Source organism: Pristiophorus japonicus, chromosome 15 (genome assembly GCF_044704955.1).
Source record: "Pristiophorus japonicus isolate sPriJap1 chromosome 15, sPriJap1.hap1, whole genome shotgun sequence".
NCBI lineage: Eukaryota > Metazoa > Chordata > Chondrichthyes > Pristiophoridae > Pristiophorus > Pristiophorus japonicus.
The window spans coordinates 48,520,115-48,542,321 of NC_091991.1; the positions used below are offsets into that span (position 1 = coordinate 48,520,115).

At 47.3% G+C, this 22,207-nt stretch overlaps 1 protein-coding gene across 1 annotated transcript in view; it reads left to right on the forward strand.

The window, feature by feature from the left end:
• The window catches only part of kcnq1.2 (potassium voltage-gated channel, KQT-like subfamily, member 1.2), a 1,103,902-nt gene that overhangs the window by 147,764 nt on the left and 933,931 nt on the right, over positions 1-22,207 (forward strand). Inside the window, exon 7 of the mRNA XM_070901706.1 lies at positions 1,816-1,926. Coding sequence (XP_070757807.1) covers positions 1,816-1,926 — 111 coding nt within the window. The remainder of the gene's footprint in view (positions 1-1,815; positions 1,927-22,207) is intronic.

Here is a 22,207-nt window from a genome sequence, read left to right on the forward strand (position 1 = left end):
CTCCACATGAACTCTCTGAACTTCAGCTTCCAGCAATTTCCCCCAGTATTCATTTGGCCTCATAGGGCTTGGATCAGGCCTGTCCTCCTCGTACATCAACCTGACTGCAGGCTTCCTGCACATACGCGCCAAGTGACCGCTGATGTTGCAGTTTCTGCAGGTATATTGCTGATATCTGCAAGCTCTGGCTGGGTGTTTGTCTCCACACCTCCAGCATAAGCTGGAGGCCCCGTTGTTGGAAACAAAAGGTCCATTACCAGTCGATCGTCTGACTGTCTCTGTAACTGTCCTTAAGCGCACTATTAACAGGTGTTGATGGCCCCATTACTGGCCGCATTGTCCATTGCGATGGCATGAATCGCCCTTCAGCTAGCCATTGTCTCTGTTGAATTCCCCCTTTGGGTTCGACTACATGTTGGGGCATGTCCGATTGCCCTTGTCTGCCTAGAGAACTGTGTGCCGTGTTAACTATGTTGACTCCCTGGTCGTTTGCCGCATTTGTGCCAAGATTGTTGCCATAAATCATTCTGGTCTCTTCCTCCCCTGAGAGAATTGTCTGGGCTATCATAGCTGTCGCTTCCAAGGTCAAGTCTTTGGTCTCAATCAGTTTCCTGAAAACCCCAGTGTGCCCGATGCCCTCAATAAAAAAAAAAAAGTCGCTCAGCATCTCCGCTCTGCATGCATCTAGGAACTTACGAGATCCCTGACTGTTCTTTGGGTGGGATTTTCATCACCCAGGTCCCTCGAAGTTTGGCGGGCGGCAAATCCGCAATGTATGCTGCCAATCTGGGTGGCAGCCGGCAGGAGCGCTCATTCTTGGCAGCAGAGGCGCTTGCTGCCCGAGTGCCACCGAGGATGGAGTCGGGCGCACAGAGGGTTGAAGAACTAAAAATAAAAACCATCAAAAACATAAAAGAACATCTGACGACCTTCAGGGGACCCCATCCAGGTAAGTACCTGTAAAGAAATAATTTAACTAAACTTCACGAACCTTTTTCACAGCATCTTCACATTTGCCGTTGAGCTCGGAGCTGCCTGCACTCAGTGGTCCACTGCCATTCTGCCGCCGACTCCCACCCGGGTGAATATGGCATCTCGACGGGCGGGAGTGTACTTGCGCGCATCGGTCGTCCGCTAATGTCTGTGGGCACTTCCCAGCGGCTCTCCCCTCCCACCCGTTCCAGGCCACTGGGCGGTTCGACGAGAGGAATGTCGGCGGCAGTGGGCGGGAAGTTCTCCAATGTCAGCCCCTGAATCAGTTCTCGGGCTAGTCCAATGCCATGACCTCTACTGTTTGCAATGGAATCAATCCAGGGCACATGAGAACTCATTTCTGTTTGTGATGTCGTGGAGTGCCCGAGTAGAAAAAAAGTCCTGCAGGCATACCTCCCTGCAGCAGAAAAAATTACATTTTTGAGAAAAGTTAAACAAACCTTTTGTATGTACAGTGTATCTTTAGTCAGGATAAACTTTGAATAGAAAATACTCCTCCGGACTTGCTTTTCACATCATTAACGATGCAAACCTAACATACCACATCAGCTTATGAAACTGATGTTTTTAAAAGGAAACATCAAGCATTTTTTTTAGTTAATTTATATATATATATAAAATATATAATAGGGAAGCATTTTGAACAAAAATATTTTCTCTGGAAGCAATGACAAAAACTCAGATTTGTTCCTTATCCATTCAACAGTATCCAGAAGTCAACAAAAACCTTAGATAGTGGCAGGCTCTGTTAAAGATAGCAAATTTAAAGCATACTGCTAACTACATTTTGTAATTTCACTGATCTTTGCTTGTTTTTCTTAGGTAACAGTTACAACAATTGGCTATGGTGACAAAGTTCCACAGACATGGATTGGAAAGACAATAGCATCTTGCTTCTCTGTATTTGCTATATCTTTCTTTGCACTTCCAGCAGTAAGTAAATTGTTTATCTTTCACTGCTCAAACATTGCTTCTAGCTTTTGAATATCAGGGATCTCTTGTGCATAGACTGGATATAATGTGCAGGCTCTCATTATAGGGAAATCCAAACTTCACCATGTAGAACATCATTTATCAAGGTAGTGGGGTGAGGGGGGACATGGGGGAGCAGATTGGAAGAACCAACTGATGAGAAAATAACTTTTACAGATCAAAGAAGTGATCTCAAACCAATTTGGCGGAGGTGCTCTGGTTTATGATGATGCAGGACAGATTGGCCGACTATTATTTTAAAAGGGTAGAAGTAGTTGCAGACCTTCAAAAAGATGCTAGTGAGATATCTGGTTGGAAATGGGACTAGTTGGGGTAAGTACCGACTGAGATTATCAAATCTACCAGGCACATTGGTTCCTGTACTACTGGAACCAGAAGGAAAGGTGTTGTGCTAAAGGGCTGCAAGCTGGGCTTTCCTACTGGCAATAGTTAGAAGAAGGAGAATTAGTAATAGGTTCATCCAGCTGTTGATCAGAATAGGTTATCATGCTTGTGCTAAACAAAATGTGAATAGTGGAGTTTGTTTGGTAAATGATTTGCTCGTGGTGGGGGGGGGGGGCAATTGTGGGCGGAGGCTTCCTGCGGGTGAACGCCACCGACTGAAAAAAAATTATGAAAATACCTGCTGGACCTGGGGGAATGTAGGATTGCGCTCGGAGGCTTAGTTTTGCAGTCCAGCGTATGGGAACATGTCTTCCAGGATCGTATGTGTATCCTGGAATCACACGGGCCTAAACCACCAATCACTATTGTTATGTATGTACTCTTGGGATTACGAGCCACTAGATGGCATAACTGTTGGAAGCCATTGGGCTGCACGCACGTGTGGGGTCTTGTCCTGTAACTAAGCAGTATGCATGCCAGGCGGGTCTACAGTGTTCCTTGGGTTACTCGCTTCATACTCACCTTTATGATTTGGACAGCACGTTCTACTTGCCCATTGGATGCAGGATTGAATGGTGCTGACCTTACACGTTTGACACCATTGAGTTTCATGAATTCTTGAAACTCCTGACTGGTGAAGCACGATCTGTTGTCGCTAATAACGATGTCAGGCAGACCATGTGTCGTGAACATGACACTGAGATTCTCAGTGGTAGCTGTGGGTGTACTGGATGACCTGATTCTACACTCTATCCACTTCAAATATGCATCCACCATAACTTAAAAAAAAATCTTCCCCAGGAAGGGGCCTGCAAAGTCTATGTGGATCCTGGACCATGGTTTAGATGGCCATGACCACAGATTCAGCAGCAATTCCGCTGATGCTTTGCTGAACTGCATGCAAGTGTTGCACTGATGCACACATGATTCCAGCTCAGAGTCAATTCCCGGCCACCATACGTGAGACCTGGCAATGGCTTTCATCGTTACAATGCCAGGATGTGTGCTATGTAGCTCACGTACAAATTTCTCCCTCCCTTTCTTGGGCATAACAGCATGATTGCCCCACAGTATACAATCCGACTGAAAAGACAGTTCATCTTTGCGACGAATGTAAGGTTTGGTCTCCTCGCACATTTGCTTGGGTATGGCAGACCAATCACCTTTGAGGATGCAACTCTTCACCACCAATTTAAAATCTGGTCCTGGCTGGTCCAGGTCTTGTCTTGGTGACCATCATCATCATCATAGGTAGTCCCTCGGAATCGAGGAAGACTTGTTTCCACTCCCAAATTGAGTTCTCTGGTGACTGAATTGTCCAATATGAGAGCCACAAACTCGGTCACAGGTGGGACAGACATTCGTCGAGTGAAGGGGTGGGTAGGGCTGGTTTGCCGCCCGCTCCTTCCGCTGTCTGAGCCTGACCTCTTTGTGTTGAGACTCGAAAAACTCAATGCCCTCCCGGATACACTTTCTCCACCTCTGGCGGTCTTCGCCCAGGGTCTCCCAGGTGTCAGTGGTGATGTCACACTTTACCAGGGAAGCTTTGAGGGGGTCCTTGTAACGCTTCCGCTGCCCACCTTTGGCTCGTTTACCATGAAGGAGCTCCGCATAAAGCATTTGCTTAGGAAGTCTCGTATCTGGCATGCGAACTATGTGGCCTGGCCCGTGAAGCTGATCGAGTGTGGTCAGTGCTTCAATACTGAGGATGTTGGCCTGGACGAGGACACTGATGTTGGTGCGCCTGTCCTCCCAGAGGATTTGCAGGATATATCTCCAGCGACTTGAGGTGCCTTCTATACATCGTCCATGCCTCAGATCCATGCAGAAGGCAGGTATTACTACAGCCCTGTAGACCATGAGCTTAGTGGTAGATTTGAGGACCTGGTCTTCAAAGACACTTCGCCTCCAGTGCGATAGTGCAGCCTTCGGCCATCTGAGGAAATGTTGAATCTTCGCATCAATGTCTGCCTTTGTTGATAAGAGGCTCTTGAGATATGGGAAATGGTCCACGTTGTCGAGGGCCACGCCGTGAATCTTGATGATTGGAGGGCATTGCAATGCAGTGGGGACAGGCAGGTGGAGGACCTTTGTCTTACAGATGTTAAGCGTAAGGCCCATGCTTTCATATGCCTCAGTGAATACATTGACTATATCTTGGAGTTCAGCCTCTGAATGTGCGCAGAAGCAGGCATCATCCGCGTACTAGTAACATTGAAACATAGAAAATAGGTGCAGGAGTAGGCCATTCGGCCCTTCAATCCTGCACCGCCATTCAATGAGTTCATGGCTGAACATGCAACTTCAGTACCCCATTCCTGCTTTCTCGCCATACCCCTTGATCACCCTTGTAGTAAGGACTACATCTAACTCCTTTTTGAATATATTTAGCGAATTGGCCTCAACAACTTTCTGTGGTAGAGAATTCCACAGGTTCACCACTCTCTGGGTGAAGAAGTTTCTCCTCATCTCGGTCCTAAATGGCTTACCCCTTATCCTTAGACTGTGACCCCTGGTTCTGGACTTCCCCAACATTGGGAACATTCTCCCTGCATCTAACCTGTCTAAACCCGTCAGAATTTTAATCGTTTCTATGAGATCCCCTCTCATTCTTCTGAACTCCAGTGAATACAAGCCCAGTTGATCCAGTCTTTCTTGATATGTCAGTCCCGCCATCCCGAGAATCAGTCTGGTGAAACTTCGCTGCACTCCCTCAATAGCAAGAATGTCCTTCCTCAGGTTAGGAGACCAAAACTGTACACAATACTCCAGGTGTGGCCTCACCAAGGCCCTGTACAACTGTAATAACACCTCCCTGCCCCTGTACTCAAATCCCCTTGCTATGAAGGCCAACATGCCATTTGCTTTCTTAACCACCTGCATGCCAACCTTCAGTGACTGATGTACCATGACACCCAGGTCCCGTTGCACCTTCCCTTTTTCTAATCTGTCACCATTCAGATAATAGTCTGTCTCTCTGTTTTTACCACCAAAGTGGATAACCTCACATATATCCACATTATACTTCATCTGCCATGCATTTGCCCACTCACCGAACCTATCCAAGTCACTGCAGCCTCATAGCATCCACCTCGCAGCTCACACTGCCACCCAACTTAGTGTCATCCGCAAATTTGGAGATACTACATTTAATCCCCTCGTCTAAATCATTAATGTACAATGTAAACAGCTGGGGCCCCAGCACAGAACCTTGTGGTGCCCCACTAGTCACTGCTTGCCATTCTGAAAAGTACCCATTTACTCCTACTCGTTGCTTCCTGTCTGCCAATCAGTTCTCAATCCACGTCAGCACACTACCCCCAATCCCATGTGCTTTAACTTTGCACATTAATCTCTTGTGTGGGACCTTGTCAAAAGCCTTCTGGAAGTCCAAATACACTAATCAACTGGTTCTACCTTGTCCACTCTACTGGAAAGATCCTCAAAAAATTCCAGAAGATTTGTCAAGCATGATTTCCCTTTCACAAATCCATGCTGACTTGGACCTATCATGTCACCTTTTTCCAAGTGCGCTGCTATGACATCCTTAATAATTGATTATCATTTTACCCACGACCGATGTCGGGCTGACCGGTCTATAATTCCCTGTTTTCTCTCTCCCTCCTTTTTTTTAAAAAGTGGGGTTACATTGGCTACCCTCCACTCCATAAGGAACTGATCGAGTCTATGGAATGTTGGAAAATGACTGTCAATGCATCTGCTATTTCCAAGGCCACCTCCTTGAGTACTCTGGGATGCAGTCCATCAGGCCCTGGGGATTTATCGGCCTTCAATCCCATCAATTTCCCCAACACAATTTCCCGACTAATAAGGTTTTCCCTCAGTTCCTTCTCCTTACTGGACCCTCTGACTCCTTTTATATCTGGAAGGTTGTTTGTGCCCTCCTTAGTGAATACCGAACCAAAGTACTTGTTCAATTGGTCTGCCATTTCTTTGTTCCCAGTTATGACTTCCCCTGATTCTGACTGCAGTGGACCTACGTTTGTCTTTACTAAACTTTTTCTCTTCACTATCTATCGAAGCTATTGCAGTCTGTCATAATGGTCCCTGCAAGCTTCCTCTCGTACTCTATTTTCTCTGCCCTAATCAAACCCTTTGTCCTCCTCTGCTGAGTTCTAAATTTCTCCTAGTCCCTGGGTTTGTTGCTATTTCTGGCCAATTTGTAGGCCACTTCCTTGGCTTTAATACTATCCCTGATTTCCCTTGATAGCCACGGTTGAGCCACCTTCCCTTTTTTATTTTTACGCCAGACAGGGATGTACAATTGTTGTAGTTCATCCATGTAATCTATAAATGTCTGCCATTGCCCATCCACTGTCAACCCCTTAAGTATCATTCGCCAATCTATCCTAGCCAATTCACGCCTCATACCTTCAAAGTTGCCCTTCTTTAATTCTGGACCATGGTCTTTTGAATTAACTGTTTCCTTCTCCATCCTAATGTAGAATTCCACCATATTATGGTCACTCTTCCCCAAGGGGCCTCGCACAACAAGATTGCTAATTAATCCTCTCTCATTACACAACACCCAGTCTAAGATGGCCTCCCCACTAGTTGGTTCCTTGACATATTGGTCTCTCAAACCATTCCTTATGCACTCCAGGAAATCCTCCTCCACCGTATTGCTTCCAGTTTGGTTAGCCCAATCTATATGCATATTAAAGTCACCCATGATAACTGCTGCATCTTTATTGCATGCACCCCTAATTTCCTGTTTGATGCCCTCCCCAACATCACTACTACTGTTTGGAAGCCTGTACACAACTCTCACTAGCATTTTCTGCCCCTTGGTATTCTGTAGCTCCACCCATACCGATTCCACATCATCCAAGCTAATGTCTTTCCTTACAATTGCATTAATTTCCTCTTTAACCAGCAACGCCACCCCCGCCTCCTTTTCCTTTCTGTCTGTCCTTCCTAAATGTTGAATACCCTTGGATGTTGAGTTCCCAGCCTTGGTCACCCTGGAGCCATGTCTCCGTGATGCCAACCACATCGTATCCGTTAACTGCTATCTGCACAGTTAATTCGCCCACCTTATTCCGAATACTCCTCGCATTGAGGCAGAGAGCATTCAGGCTTGCCTTTTTAGCGCACTTAAACCCTTTAGAATTTTGCTGCAAAGTGGCCCTTTTTTGCCTTGGGTTTCTCTGCCCTCCACTTTTACTCATCTCCTTTCTGTCTTTTGCTTCTCTCTACATTTTGTTTCCCCCTGTCTCCCTGCATTGATTCCCATCCCCCTGCCATATTAGTTTAACTCCTCCCCAACAGCACTTGCAAACACTCCCCCTAGGACATTGGCTCCGGTCCTGCCTAGGTGCAGACCGTCCGGTTTGTACTGCTCCCACCTCCCCCAGAACCGGTTCAAATGCCCCAGGAATTTGAATCCCTCCCTGCTGCACCACTGCTCAAGCCACGTATTCATCTGCGATTCCTACTCTGACTAGCACGTGGCACTGGTAACAATCCCGAGATTACTACTTTTGAGGTCCTACTTTTTAATTTAGCTCCTAGCTCCTTAAATTCGTCTCGTCGGACCTCATCCCGTTTTTTTACCTATATCGTACCAATGTGCACCACGACAACTGGCTGTTCATCCTCCCTTTTCAGAATGTCCTGCACCCGCTCCGAGACATCCTTGACCCTTGCACCAGGGAGGCAACATACCATCCTGGAGTCTCGGTTGCGGCCGCAGAAACGTCTATCTATTTCCCTTAGAATTGAATCCCCTATCACTATCGCCCTCCCACTCTTTTTCCTGCCCTCCTGTGCAGCAGAGCCAGCCACGGTGCCATGAACTTGGCTGCTGCTGCTCCTCCCTGATGAATCATCCCCCTCAACAGTACTCAACGACAGAAGCTGGGGTGATTTGGACCTGGCCTGGAGGCGGTGTAGGTTAAACAGCTTCCCACTGGTTCTATAGTTTAGTTCCACTCCAGCAGGGTGCTTGTTGCCTTGTGAGGTGGAGCATGGCGGCGAGGAAGATTGAGAAGAGGGTTGGAGCGATGACACAGCCCTCTTTGACTCCGGTCCCGACATGAATTGGATTTGTAATGGATCAGTTGATGAGGATCATGGCCTGCATGTCATCGTGAAGCAGGCCAAGGATGTTGACAAACTTTTGGGGGCATCCGAAACGGAGCAAGACACTCGATAGACCCTCACGCTTGACAGTGTCAAAGGCCTTTGTAAGATCGAAGAAGGCCATATATATGAGCTGGTGCTGCTCCCTACATTTTTCCTGCAGCTGTCGCACTGCAAAGATCATGTCTGTTGTGCCCTGTAGGAGGCGAAATCTGCAATCTGATTCCAGGAGGAGCTCATGGGCCACAGGGAGAAGACGGTTGAGGAGAACTCTACCGACAACCTTTCCAGTGGCTGATAGCAGGGAGATTCCCCTGTAGTTGCTGCAGTCGGACTTGTCCCTTTTTAAAAAAAAAAATGGTCACAATCACTGCATCTCTGAGATCTCCCGGCATGCTCTCCTCCCTCCAGATGAGAGAGATGAGGCGGAGAGGGGCTGTTGGCGCGGATACATAACTTGTTGAGCCGTGACACGGCTTCCTTCACTGTCAAAAGCATCCATAACTCACAATACGTCCGCCTATTATGGCGTTTCCACCTCCGGTGTGGGCAATGGCAGACAGCTCAAAGCATCGGCACAATTCTCGGTGCCAGGTCTATGGCAAATGACATAATAAGCAGATAATGTCAGCGCCCACCTCCTGGATGCGGGATGAAGCATTGGTCTTGATACCTTTGTTTTCAGAGAACAGTGAAATTGAGCGGCTTGTAATCTGTCTCCAGTTCAAACCTAAGACCAGACATGTACTGATGCATCTTTTTTACCCCATACGCACAGGCCAGTGCTTCTTTCTCGACCATGCTGTAGGCTCTTTCCGCTTTCGACAAACTTTTTGAAACATAAGCGACTGGTTGAAGTTAACCCGACTCATGAGCTTGTTGGAGTATGCAACCAATTCCATATGATGAAGCATCACCGGCCAATATTAAACGTTTACATGAGTCATAATGTACCAGCAGCTTGTTACAACAAAGCAGATTAGTGGCTTTCTCAAAAGTTCTGTCTTGAGACGCACCCCACACCCAGTTGTCGCCTTTTCTTAGCAACATGTGCAGTGGTTCTAATAAGGTGCTCAATTTAGATAGGAAGTTACTGAAGTCGTTGAGTAGACCCAGGAACGAACGCAGCTCCGTCACATTCTGCGGCTTGGGTGCATTCTTAAAGGCCTTGGTTTTCGTGTTCGTGGATCTGATGCAATCGGCTGCAATTTTCCTCCCCAGGAATTCGGTGCCATGAAGATGCACTTTGAGCATTTCAGCCTGAGTCCCACTTTGTTCAGATGATGCAGAACCTCTTCCAGGTTGTTCAGATGATCCTCGGAGTCACGACCTGTGATCAGGATGTCATCTTGGTACAAGACGGTTCTGGGAACGGACTTCAGTAGCCTCTCCATATAACAGTCCGTTATGCGTTTTAATGCACGTAAGTCTCTTTGACGTCTCGACCAGCTCCTGTGTCATGCAGGCCAATGTCAAGTCCAGTCTGGTGAACAACCTCCGCCCCCCCCCCCCCGGCCGCCCCCTTCCCCGGCTAGCATTGCAAACAAGTCATCGACCTTCGGTAATGGGTAGTGATCCTGTTTCAAAACCCTGTTGATCGCGGCCTTGTAGTCTCCACAGATTCTGACACAGCCATCACTTTTCAGCACAGTCACAGTGGGCTGGCCCATTCATTAAATTCAACCGGTGATATGATCCCTTCATGCTGGAGTCTGTCCAATTCGATTTCGATCTTCTCCCTCCTCATATACAGAACTGCCCGAGCTTTATAATAGACGGGTCTTGCATCCAAGTCCATGTGTATCTGTACCTTGGCTCCCGTGAAGTTGCCAATGCCTGGTTTGAACAGCGAGGGGAACTTGCTTAGTACTTCGGCACATGTATTTTTCTCCAACGACAACGCCTTGATGTCGTTCCAATCGCATCTGATTTTTTTTCAAGTCCGTTCCTGCCGAACAGCGTTGAGCCATTGCCTGGGACAATCTAATGTCCTTACTATACAGTACAAATGCACACGTGGCCCAGAATGGAAAGAAGGTCAATCTGTGACCAGTAACCTTTATTTGCCAGCACTGCTGTGGAGAAGATGGGTGGAGCTTCCACTTTGAGACCTGAAAGTCCAGGTTAGGAGTGTCTCCCACAAGTTCACCACCTAGTGGTCAGTGTTCTCACGGTGTACAACTTAGGTCGATTTATACATGGGTTACAATGACAGTTAAATACATGACATCACCTTCCCCCCCAAAGTCTTATTGGGGTCACAGGTTAAGTCTCTCTGGTGGTTTACGCTCCCTTGTAGAGCACCTGAGTTGGGGCTTCGGTTGTTGGCTGCTGGCCTGAGTGTCTGCTGTTTGCGGTGCCTCAGGCCTGTCCGGACTGCCGACAGTGACGGGCTCTCCTCCACTTGGTTCCGGTGTTCGGTCACCTGTGGTGGAATGAACTCTACATCGTGTTCTTACTCTGCTTCTATTGGGTTGTTGAACCTCCTTTTTGTTCGATCCACGTGGTTGCGGCAGATTTGTCCATTGTTAAGTTTAACTACCAGGATCCTATTCCCCTCTTTGGCAATCACAGTGCCTGCGAGCCATTTGGGTCCTGCAGCGTAGTTGAGGACAAAGACAGGGTCATTGACAATACATCGCGCCCTCGCATTCTCGTCATGGTAATCACATTGTGACCGGCGCCTGCTCTCAACAATTTCTTTCATGGTGGGGTGAATAAGGGATAACCTGGTTTTGAGCGTCCCTTTCATTAGCAGGGTGGAACCCCTGTGAGCGAGTGTGGTTGGGATCTATTGGCCAACAGGAATCGTGATAAGCGGTTTTGTTGGGAACCCCCTTGGATTCTGAGCATCCCCTGTTTGATTATCTGCACTGCTCGTTCCGCCTGGCCGTTTGAGGCTGGCTTGAATGGTGCCGTTCTGACATGGTTGACACCATTTCCTGCCATGAAGTCCTGGAATTCAATGCTTGTAAAGCACGGGCCATTGTTGCTGACTAAGACCTCCGGTAGACCATGTGCAGCGAAGATTGCCCGTAGACTTTCTACCGTGGCAGAGGATGTGCTTGAATTGAGAATGTCACACTCGATCCATTTGGAGTCGGCGTCTCTACAACCAAAAACATTTTTCCCATGAAAGGACCTGCGTAGTCCACATGGATGCGTGACCATGGCTTGGTGGGCCAGGACCAAGGGCTAAGGGGGGCTTCCCTGGGTGCATTGCCCAGCTGGGCACACGTGTTGCACCTGCGAACACACAGTTCCAGGTCTGCATCTATCCCTGGCCACCAAACGTGTGACCTGGCAATTGCCTTCATCATGACAATGCCCGGGTGCTCATTGTGGAGTTCTCGGATGAACGTCTCTCTGCCCATCTGGGGCATGACTACTCGGTTACCCCATAGTAGGCAATCGGCCTGAATCAAGAGTTCATCCTTGCGCCTGTGAAATGGTTTAAATTCCTCAGGGCATGCCCTGTACTTGGCTGCCCAGTCCCCATTCAGGACACATTTATTGACTAAAGACAGTAGCGGGTCTCTCTGTCCAGACTTTGATCTGACGGGCTGTCACGGGTGAGCCTTCTCTTTCGAAAGCTTCAACAGCCATGACCATCTCAGCAGCATGCTCGGTGGTGGCTAGTGGGAGCCTGCTGAGTGCATCGGCGCAGTTTTCAGTGCCCAGTCTATGCCGAATTGTATAGTCATAGGCAGCTAACATGAGTGCCGACCTCTGTATGCGGGCCGACGCATTTGCATTTATGGCCTTGTTGTCGGCCAAAAGGGACGTTAAGGATTTGTGATCTGTCTCCAGCTCAAATTTCCTGCCAACCAGGTGCTAATGCATTTTTTTTACTGCATATATTCATTCAAGCGCTTCCTTTTCTACCATCCCCTAACCTCTTTCTGCCTGGGACAGACTTCTGGAGCCTAAGCTACCAGCTGTAACTGACCCTTGGCATTAACATGCTGCAACATACACTTGACCTCCAGAGGACAACGCATCTCACGTTAAAACAAGTTTCTTACATGGGTCATAGAGCATTGGAGCATAACAAATTTCGTGCGGTCAAAAGTCCTTTCCTGGCTGGCCCCCCAGACCCATTCGTGACCTTCGCATAGTATCACGTGTAGCGGCTCCAACAGCGTGCTCAATTTGGGAAGAAAGTTATCAAAATAGTTCAGGAGCCCCAGGAACGAACGCAGCTCCGTCGTGTTACAGGGTCTGGGTGCTCTCTGGATCGCTTCCGTTTTGGGGACACTGAGTCTGATCCCGTCTGCTGCTACCCTCATCCCCAGGAATTCTACCTCTGGACCTAGGAAGACGCACTTCGCCTTTTTCAGTCGCAGACCTACCCGGTCCAGTCTGCGTAGCACCTCCTCCAGGTTGTGGAGGTGTTCTTCAGTATCGCAACCCGTGATGAGGATGTCGGCTTAAAAAACCACCGCCCTTGGAATCGACTTGAGGAGAATTTCCATGTTTCCTTGAAAGATCGTGGCGGCCGAGCGAATCCCGAACGGACATCTGTTGTACTCAAACAACCCCTATGTGTCATGATGGTGGTCAGCTTCTTCGACTCACTCGCCAGCTCCTGGGTCATGTCAGCTCAGGTCAGGTCCAATTTTGAAAACAGTTTGCCACCGGATAGCGTCGCAAAGAGGTCCTCCGTTCTCGGTAGCGGGTACTGGTCTTGGAGTGACACCCGATTGATGGTGGCCTTGTAATCGCCACATATCCTAACCGACCCATCTGTCTTGAGCACCGGCACAATCGGACTCGCCCAGTCACTGAATTCGACTGGCGAGATGATGCCTTCCCTCAGCAGGCGGTCCAATTCGCCTTCTATCTTTTCCCGCTTCACGTACAGCACCGCTTTGGCCTTGTGGTGTACTGGCCTGGCGTCCAGGTTTATGTGAATCACTACCTTGGTCCCCCATGAAAGTGCCAATGCCGGATTGAAATAGTGAGTCAAATTTGTGCAGGACCTGTGAGCATGATATTCGCTCCACAGAAGAAATTGCATTGACATCGCCCCATTTCCAGTTCATGACAGCAAGCCATCTCCTTCCCAGCAGTGCGGGACCGTCCCCCGGGACAATCCAGAGTGGCAACCTGTTCTCCGAATCTTTGTGGGTCACGACAACCGTGGCGCTGCCTAGCACTGGAATGATCTCCTTTGTATATGTCAGTAGCTGTGTGTCAATCGGCAATAATTTTGGCCTCCTGGCCTTGGACACCCACAACTTGTCGAACTGTTTGATACTCATCAGGGACTGGCTGGCCCCTGTGTCTAGCTCCATTGATACTGGGATGCCATTGAGGAGCACTTTCATCATTATCGGTGGCGTCCTGGTGTATGAACTGTATATGTGCTCCACATGAACTCGCTGAACTTCAGCTTCCAGCATTTTCCCCCAGTGTCCATTTGGCCTCGTAGGGCTTACGTCAGGCCCGTCCTCCTCGTACACCAACCCGGCTGCAGGCTTCCTGCACATACGCGCCAAGTGACCGTTGATGTTGCAATTTCTGCAGGTATATTGCTGATACCTGCAAGCTCTGGCTGTGTGTTTGCCTCCACACCTCCCTCCAACATGCGCCATTGTTGGAAACAAAAGGTCCATTACCAGTCGATCGTCTCTGACTGTCTCTAACTGTCCTTAAATGCACCATTGACACGTGTTGATGGCCCCATTACTGGCTGCATTGTCCCTTGTGATGGCATGAATCGCCGTTCAGCTAGCCATTGTCTCTGTTGAATTCCCCCTTTTGGGTTCGACTGCGTGCTCGGGCATGTCCGATTGCCCTTGTCTGCCTGGAGAACTGTGTGCTGCGTCAACGATGTTGACTCCCTGTCCATTTGCTGCATTTAAACCAAGATTTTTGTCAAACATCATTCTGGTCTCTTCCTCCCCTGAGATAAATGTCTGGGTCATCAAAGCCGCCATTTCCAGGGTCAAGTCTTTGGCCTCAATCAGTTTCCTGAAAACCCCAGCGTGTCCGATGCCCTCAATTTAAAAAAAAAAAAAGTCTTGCAGCATCTCCGCTCTGCATGCATCTGGGAACTCTGCCACGAAGTCTGGAACGCTTTATCCTTCTCGCCGCTGGTGCGTGTAAATCCGGTGTCTTGCCATGTGCATGCTGCTCGCCGGTTTAAAGTGTTCCCTGATCAACTTACTGAGCTCTTCAAAAGTCTTGTTCTCTGGCGCTAGAAGGTCCTTCATCAGTGAGTACGTCCTGGATCCACAAACCGTCAGGAGGTGAGCCCTGCGTTTATCGGCCGAATCCAGTCCCAGCCATTCCTTAGTAACGAAGCTTTGCTGTAGTCTCAATAAAATCATCCCAATCATCACCAACATAGTACCTCTTGTCTGTGCTGCTGGTGACCAATCTCGCGTGGTTTAAATCCCAGTTTCTTGTCGCCAATAATAGGTCCTTACTATACAGTACAAATGCACATGAGGCCCATACTAGAGAGAAAGTCACTCTGTGACCAGTAACCTTTATTAGCCAGCACTGAAGTGGAGAAGATGGGTGGAGTTTTCCCCTTTTATACCTGAAAGTCCCAGGTTAGGAGTGTCTCCCACAAGTTCACCACCTAGTGGTCAGTGTTCTCATGGTGTACAACATATGTCCGTTTATACATGGATTACAATGTCAGTAGAATACATGACACAATCCATCGTGGTAACTCATACGACACTTTAATTGTGGCACTGCCAATCACCGTTATGAGTTCTTAGGTGTACGTGTGCAATTTGGCATTGACTGGACTCACAGCCTTGGTATCCCACAGCTTGTCGAATGTCCTCCACTCATTATTGATTGTCTTGCCCCCATGTCCAGTTCCATCGATATTGGCACCCGATTAAATTTCACATTTATCATTATCGGTTTGCTCATAGTTAGAAATGAGTACAGTCCGTACACTTCCTCCTCTGATATCTCGGATTGTGTATCCGGATCCGCGCTAGTCTGACCATTATTCTCCGTGTGGTGTGTCGCAGCACGCTTGCTCATCTGCGGATACTTGTGCTGGAGATGCCCCACTCTGACAGCCTTTGCAACAATATTGCTTAAATCAGCACTACTGGTGCCGGTGATTTCCCCCACAACGCCAACACGGAGAAATCGGATGCATTCCCGCTGGCGGACTTTGGGCAGCCACAAGTTTTGAGTATGCAGTCGGGTAGGCCCTGCCATGTGCCGCTCTGCCGAACGCCGAATCAGCCATATTTACAGTACTTGCCGAGTTTTGATTTTTTTCACTGATATCTGCTTTAGACTTCTATCCGTCGTCATGCATGACTGAGCGATCGTGATGGCCCTGTTCAAGTCCAATGTCTCCACCGCCAGTAATTTACGCAGATCACCTCATGGTTGATGCCGATTACAAGGAAGTCCCGCAGCATGTCTGCCAACACAGCCCCGAACTTACACGGTCCAGCTAGACATCTCAGGTCGGCAACTAATTCCGCCGCATTCTGTCCCTCTGAGTGAACGTGCGTGTAAAATCTGTATCTCGAGATGATGATGCTTTCGTCTGGCTTAAGGTGGTCCTGTACCAGTGTACACAATTCTTCATACGTCTTCTCTGTTGGACTTCAGGCAGGAGTACATTCTTTATCAGACCATAAATATTTGGACCGCAAACCTTGACCACCGCCAGGCGCCGATCTGCGTCGCCGAGCTCCTCCATTTTGTTGGCCGTGAAGAACTGGCTCAAGCGGCTCACAAAGTCTGCCCAATCTTCTCCTTCCACAAATCACTCCAACAATCCAATTGTGCTCATTTTTGCATGGAAAGGTTCTTGCCTCGTCGCCAGACTAACAGTTATTGCATACACAACAACTATGTAGTACATAAGAACATAAGAAATAGGAGCAGAAGTAGATCATTTGGCACCTCGAGCCTGCTCCGCCATTCAATAAGATAATGGGTGATCTGATCTTGGCCACAACTCCACTTTCCTGCCCGCTCCCCATAACCCTTCGTTCAAAAATCTGTCTATCTCTACCTTAAATATATTCAATGACTCAGCCTCAAAAGCTCCCTGGGGTGGAGAATCCCAAAGATTCAACACACTGAGAAGAAATTCCTCCTCCATCTCCATTTTAAATGGGCGATCCCTTATTCTGAAACTATGTCCCCTAGTTCTAGATTCCCCCATAAGGGGAAACATCCCCTCTCTGCATCTACCCCGTCCAGCTCCCTCAAACTTATACGTTTCAATAAGATCACCTCTCATTCTTCTAACCTCCCATGAGTGGAGATCCAATCTGCTCAACCTTTCTTCATAATACTCTCTCTCTCTCCATAATTAAGCAGTCCAGTCCTGCATGCAGCAAGACCTGGACGACATTCAGACTAGGACTGATAAGTGGCATGTGCCTGCGAACATTCAGCGACTGAACTCCAAGTCATAGTCAACATCTTCACTGAGACGTACAAAAGCATAGGCCTTACACTAAACATCTGTAAGACGAAGGTCCTCCACCAGCCTGTCCCTGCCACACCACACTGCTCCCCCACCCCCAGTCATCAAGATCCACAGCGCAACCCTGGACAAGGTGGATCACTTTCCATACCTCGGGAGCCTATTATCGGCAAGGGCAGACATCGACGACGAGATTCAACACCGCTTCCAGTACGCCAGCGCAGCCTTCGGCCGCCTGAGGAAAAGTATTATGTATGAATAGAGCCTGACTGGATACTGTGAGCTCAAAGTAAAGTGTGACTGTAGTCTTTTATTGCAGGTCTCCAGAGTGCTTCTCCAGCCTGTGAGGCCTCCTTAAGTACCTGTGCTCACAAGGGATTGTGAGAGCCCTTGGGACTCCAGGGTGTGAGCCCTTTGGTGGCTACACAAGGTATATACAGGTTTACATAGTGTTCGAAGATCAGGACCTCAAATCGGCCACCAAGCTCATGGTCTACAGGGCTGTAGTGATACCCACCCTCCTGCATGGCTGTGACGTGGACCATATACAGCAGACGACACAAATCGCTGCAGAAATGCCACCAATGATGTCTCCGCAAGATCCTGCAAATCCCCTGGGAGGACAAACGCAGCAACGTTAGTGTTTTTGACCAGGTCAACATCCCCAGCATCAAGGCACTGACCACACTTGACCAGCTTCGCTGGGCGGGCCTCATTGTTCGCATGCCTGACGCAAGACTCCCAAAGCAAGCGCGTTACTCAGAACTCCTACTCAGCAGGTGGGCCCAAGGTGGGCAGAGGAAAGTTTCAAGTACATCCTCAAAGCCTCCTTGATAAAGTGCAACATCCCCACCGACACCTGGGAGTCCCTGGCCCAAGACCGCCCTAAGTGGAGGAAGTGCATCTGGGAGGGCGCTCAGCATCTCGAGTCTCATCGGCAAAAGCATGCAGATGCTAAGCGCAAGCAGTGGAAAGAGCGTGTGGCAAACCAGTCCCAACCACCCTTTCCTTCGACTGTCTGTCCCACCTGTGACCGAGACACTAATTCCCGTATTGGACTGTTCAGTCACCTAAGAACTCACTTTTGGAGTGGCAACAAGTCTTCCTCGATTTCAAGGGACTGCCTGTGATGATGATGATGATTGGCAAGTAACATTTGCGCCACACAAGTGTCATAGAAACATAGAAAATAGGTGCAGGAGTAGACCATTTGGCCCTTCGAACCTGCACCGCCATTCAATGAGTTCATGGCTGAACATGCAACTTCAGTATCCCATTCCTGCTTTCTCGCCATACCCCATGATCCCCCTAGTAGTAAGGACTACATCTAACTCCTTTAGTGAATTGGCCTCAACAACTTTCTGTGATAGAGAATTCCACAGGTTCACCACTCTCTGGGTGAAGAAGTTTCTCCTCATCTCGGTCCTAAATGGCTTACCCCTTATACTTAGACTGTGACCCCTGGTTCTGGACTTCCCCAACATTGGGAACATTGTTCCTGCATCTAACCTGTCTAAACCCATCAGAATTTTAAACGTTTCTATGAGATCCCCTCTCATTCTTCTGAACTCCAGTGAATATAAGCCCAGTCGATCCAGTCTTTCTTGATAGGTCAGTCCCGCCATCCCGGGAATCAGTCTGGTGAACCTTCGCTGCACTCCCTCAATAGCAAGAATGTCCTTCCTCAAGTTAGGAGACCAAAACTGCACACAATACTGCAGGAGTGGCCTCACCAAGGCCCTGTACAACTGTAGTTACACCTCCCTCAGGCAATGACTATCTCCAACAAGCGAGAGTCTAACCACTGACACTTCACATTCAGTGGCTTTACCATTGTTGAATACCCACCATCAATATCCTGGGGGCCACCATTGACCTGAAACTTAACTGGACCAGCTGCATAAATACTGTGGTAACACAAACAGATCAGAGACTAGATATTCTGTGGTGAGTATCTCACCACCTGGCTCCCCAAAGCTTTTCCACCATCTACAAGCCACAAGTCAGGAGTGTGATGGAATACACAACAACCCTCAAGTAGCTCAACACCATCCCGGACAAAACAGCCCGCTTGATTGGCACCCCACCCACCTTCATAAAAACTCTCACTCTCCATCACCGGCAAACCATGGTTGCAGAGTGTACCATTTACAAGATGCACTGCAGCAACTCGCCAAGGCGACTTCGGCAGCACCTTCCAAACTCGCAAACTCTACCACCTAGAAGTACAAGGTCAGCAGACGCATGGGAGCACCACCACCTCCCGTTCCCCTCCAAATCGAACACCATCCTGACTTAGAAGTATATCGCCGTTCCTTCATCATCACTGGGTCAAAATCCTGGAACTTCCCCTCCCTAACAGCACTGTGGGGGTACCTTCATGACACAGATTGCAGCGGTTCAAGAAGACGGCTCACAACTATCTTCTCAAGTTAGGTATTAGGGATGGGTAATAAATTCTGGCCTTGCCAGCGATGCCCACATCCCATGAATGAATTTTTTATTTAATTATACCCCCAAATTTTGATATTGTACCTCCGATTCCCGATTCCAAATCATTTCTGTGATTGGTGCACAGCTGTGTTTCCAGCACCGATCCCAGTGGCACACCACTTCCCAACCTCCGTCAATCTGAATAACTACCTTTAACCTTTGTAGCCAGTTTGCTATTCATGCTGGTATTTGTCCCCTGACTCCACATACTCTGACCTTAGTCATGAGTGTACTATGTGGTGCCCGAATGAAGGCCTTTTGAAAGTGCATATATATCACATCCACTACCTTACTCTTGTATACTTCAAAGAATTCAATAAGGTTGATCAAGCATGACCTTTTAGAAAGTTGCGCTGACTATTGTTTATATTTTTTGTTGCTAGATGTTTTTCGATTTGAGTAAAGATTCTAGTAGCGTTCCTACCACTGATAAACAAACTGGTCTATAGATCCCTGGATATGTTCTATCTCCCTTTCGAATATTAAAATAACATTTGCTGCCTCCAGAGCTCTGCCACTATTCTCTCTTCTATGAAGCCACTGCTATCTCTTTCCTAGTTTCTTTGAGTATGCATAGATGCAATCTATCCAGACCCTAGGTTTTATCCTCTTGAAGTTTGGCTAGCTTTAGGAATATAAGAATTGAACACTTTTAACAATTCAAAAGTGATACTTTGCACCTACCCACAACAGAAGCAGATGCAAGATGCAAACTCCATAAATAAGAATGTCTGCATAATTCTCAGATTGTAACTCGTGCTTTATACAGTTCAAGCATAACCACCTTGCTCTTGTATTCCATGCCTCGACTTATAAAGGCATGTATTCCGTATGCCTGTTCAACCACCTTATCTACCTGGCCTGCTACCTTCAGGGATTAGATAGTTATATTACTGGAAAGAAAGCCATTTCAAGAAATTTAGCTAACTGTTTAACTCTTTCCTCTATTAGTTGCTTGTTACAAAGATTCAGGCATACAGTATAAGAGGAAATGTAGCAGCATGGATAGAAAGTTGGTTGAAGGACATGAAGCACAAGGTTAGAGTTCGTGGATGAACTCTAACCTTGAAACATGAGGACTGAAACATGTACAATTCCTCAAGGGTTCCAAGTGGATCCAGTAAAGGGACATCAAAGCAATGGTAATAGCTGATTACTGATCGTTTTGTCAACTATTTTGTTACCTATTACAAACATGCCTTTTCATGATCCTACTGTGAAAATTTGACACGAGGTTAAGCAAATATTATTGACTATCATGGTCTAGTAAAATGTAGGGTCCCCCAAACTGAACCTTTGCCCAGGGCCCCCATAAGATAAACGCCACTCCTGGCTGAATGTTGCTTAGATCAGAGAATGGTTGGGATTGCTGCACCTCAGGAAGTGTTACTGGTTCCCTGGTTTGGATTTGGACATGGGCATAGGGAGCATGATATTAAAATTCTCTGTGGAAACACATGATTTGGCAAACAGCAAGGAGAACTGTAGAAGACTACAGAAATGCATACAGGTTATTGGAATGGGTAGACAGGCGAAGATGCAATTTAATACCAGGAAGTGTGAGTTGATGCATTTTTGGAGGAAAAGCAAGGATCATCATCAATGGGAGTGCAGAATAGACAATGATATGAAGAGTCTGGAATATCTTGAGGCAGAGACCTTTGCATCTTTTAAGGGAAGAGTAGATAAACATTTGAAGCAGAGGAAAATACAGGACAGTGACATTAGTTTTGAATTGCTCGAGCAAAAAGTCAGCACAGACACAATGGGCCAAATAACAACCTCCTGTGCTGTCAATTAATATGCATCTGAGTCAAAGCTGTGAAAGAACCTATTTGGTAATTTGGTCCATTACAGAAGTGCATGGCATAATTGGTATTAATCATCCTCTCAAGTGACATGGGTACATCATGATACTTCGAATCAAAATCCAGAGACTGTTGAGCATGTTATTCCTGATGAATTTGTGCTCAAGGTTGTGCTTTAGTTCATAAGGAGTGAGAATGTTTACCTATGGGAGCTGACTGTTGTGTTGGATCCAAGAAAAGTGTCTGGCAAGAGCATAAATTGTAATAGTTATCTATGTTAGATCAGAACTGTTAAATCTCCCTGTTGAATTGTTCATTGTTTCATCGGAGGTGTGTAAGTAGAACCAATAAAATATTGTAAATTTTGCAAAAGTAGCCATTTTCTTTTCTTTAAAAAATATTGTTTGCTTTGGGTTCTCTCCATTCTGCCTGTATTATCTCATTCTGATCTATGGCTCACTTGGTTCTGCAGCCAGTGGAAGTCCTGCCTTATGAGCTGTAAAACATTGCTAATTAGCCTGGACTTGTGGTTAGAGCTGTGCTATGAAAAGAAGGAGCACAATTACAGAATCCATATCCTGCTTTCCTGTTGTTTTTGTTAATGTGATAAATTTTAGAAACTTTTGAGATGGAATTTAAGCGGTTTGTGAAAATGCTGTTGTTGTTGAGTGTGTCTTAATATGGTCATGCAAATCTATCTTGTGCTTTTTCATTTTTCATTTTAAATGTTCAGACAAAACACTTTTTTAAAATAACATTTCACTTTGTTTATATTGATGGTATTTTTTTATGACAAAAATTGTAGAAGCAATTGCAATTCAAAAGTTTGTTTTCATGGAAAAGAAAATTCTGAGGGAGTTACTTTGGGCCCAAGTTTCCACAAGAAAAAAAACGGGCGCCCCTCTGAGCTGGGCGCCCGTTTTTCGCGCCTAAAACGGCGCCTAAAAAAATCCTCGGTATTCTCCACCTACTTACAGGTCCTCTGGTCCTCGGCGCAGTC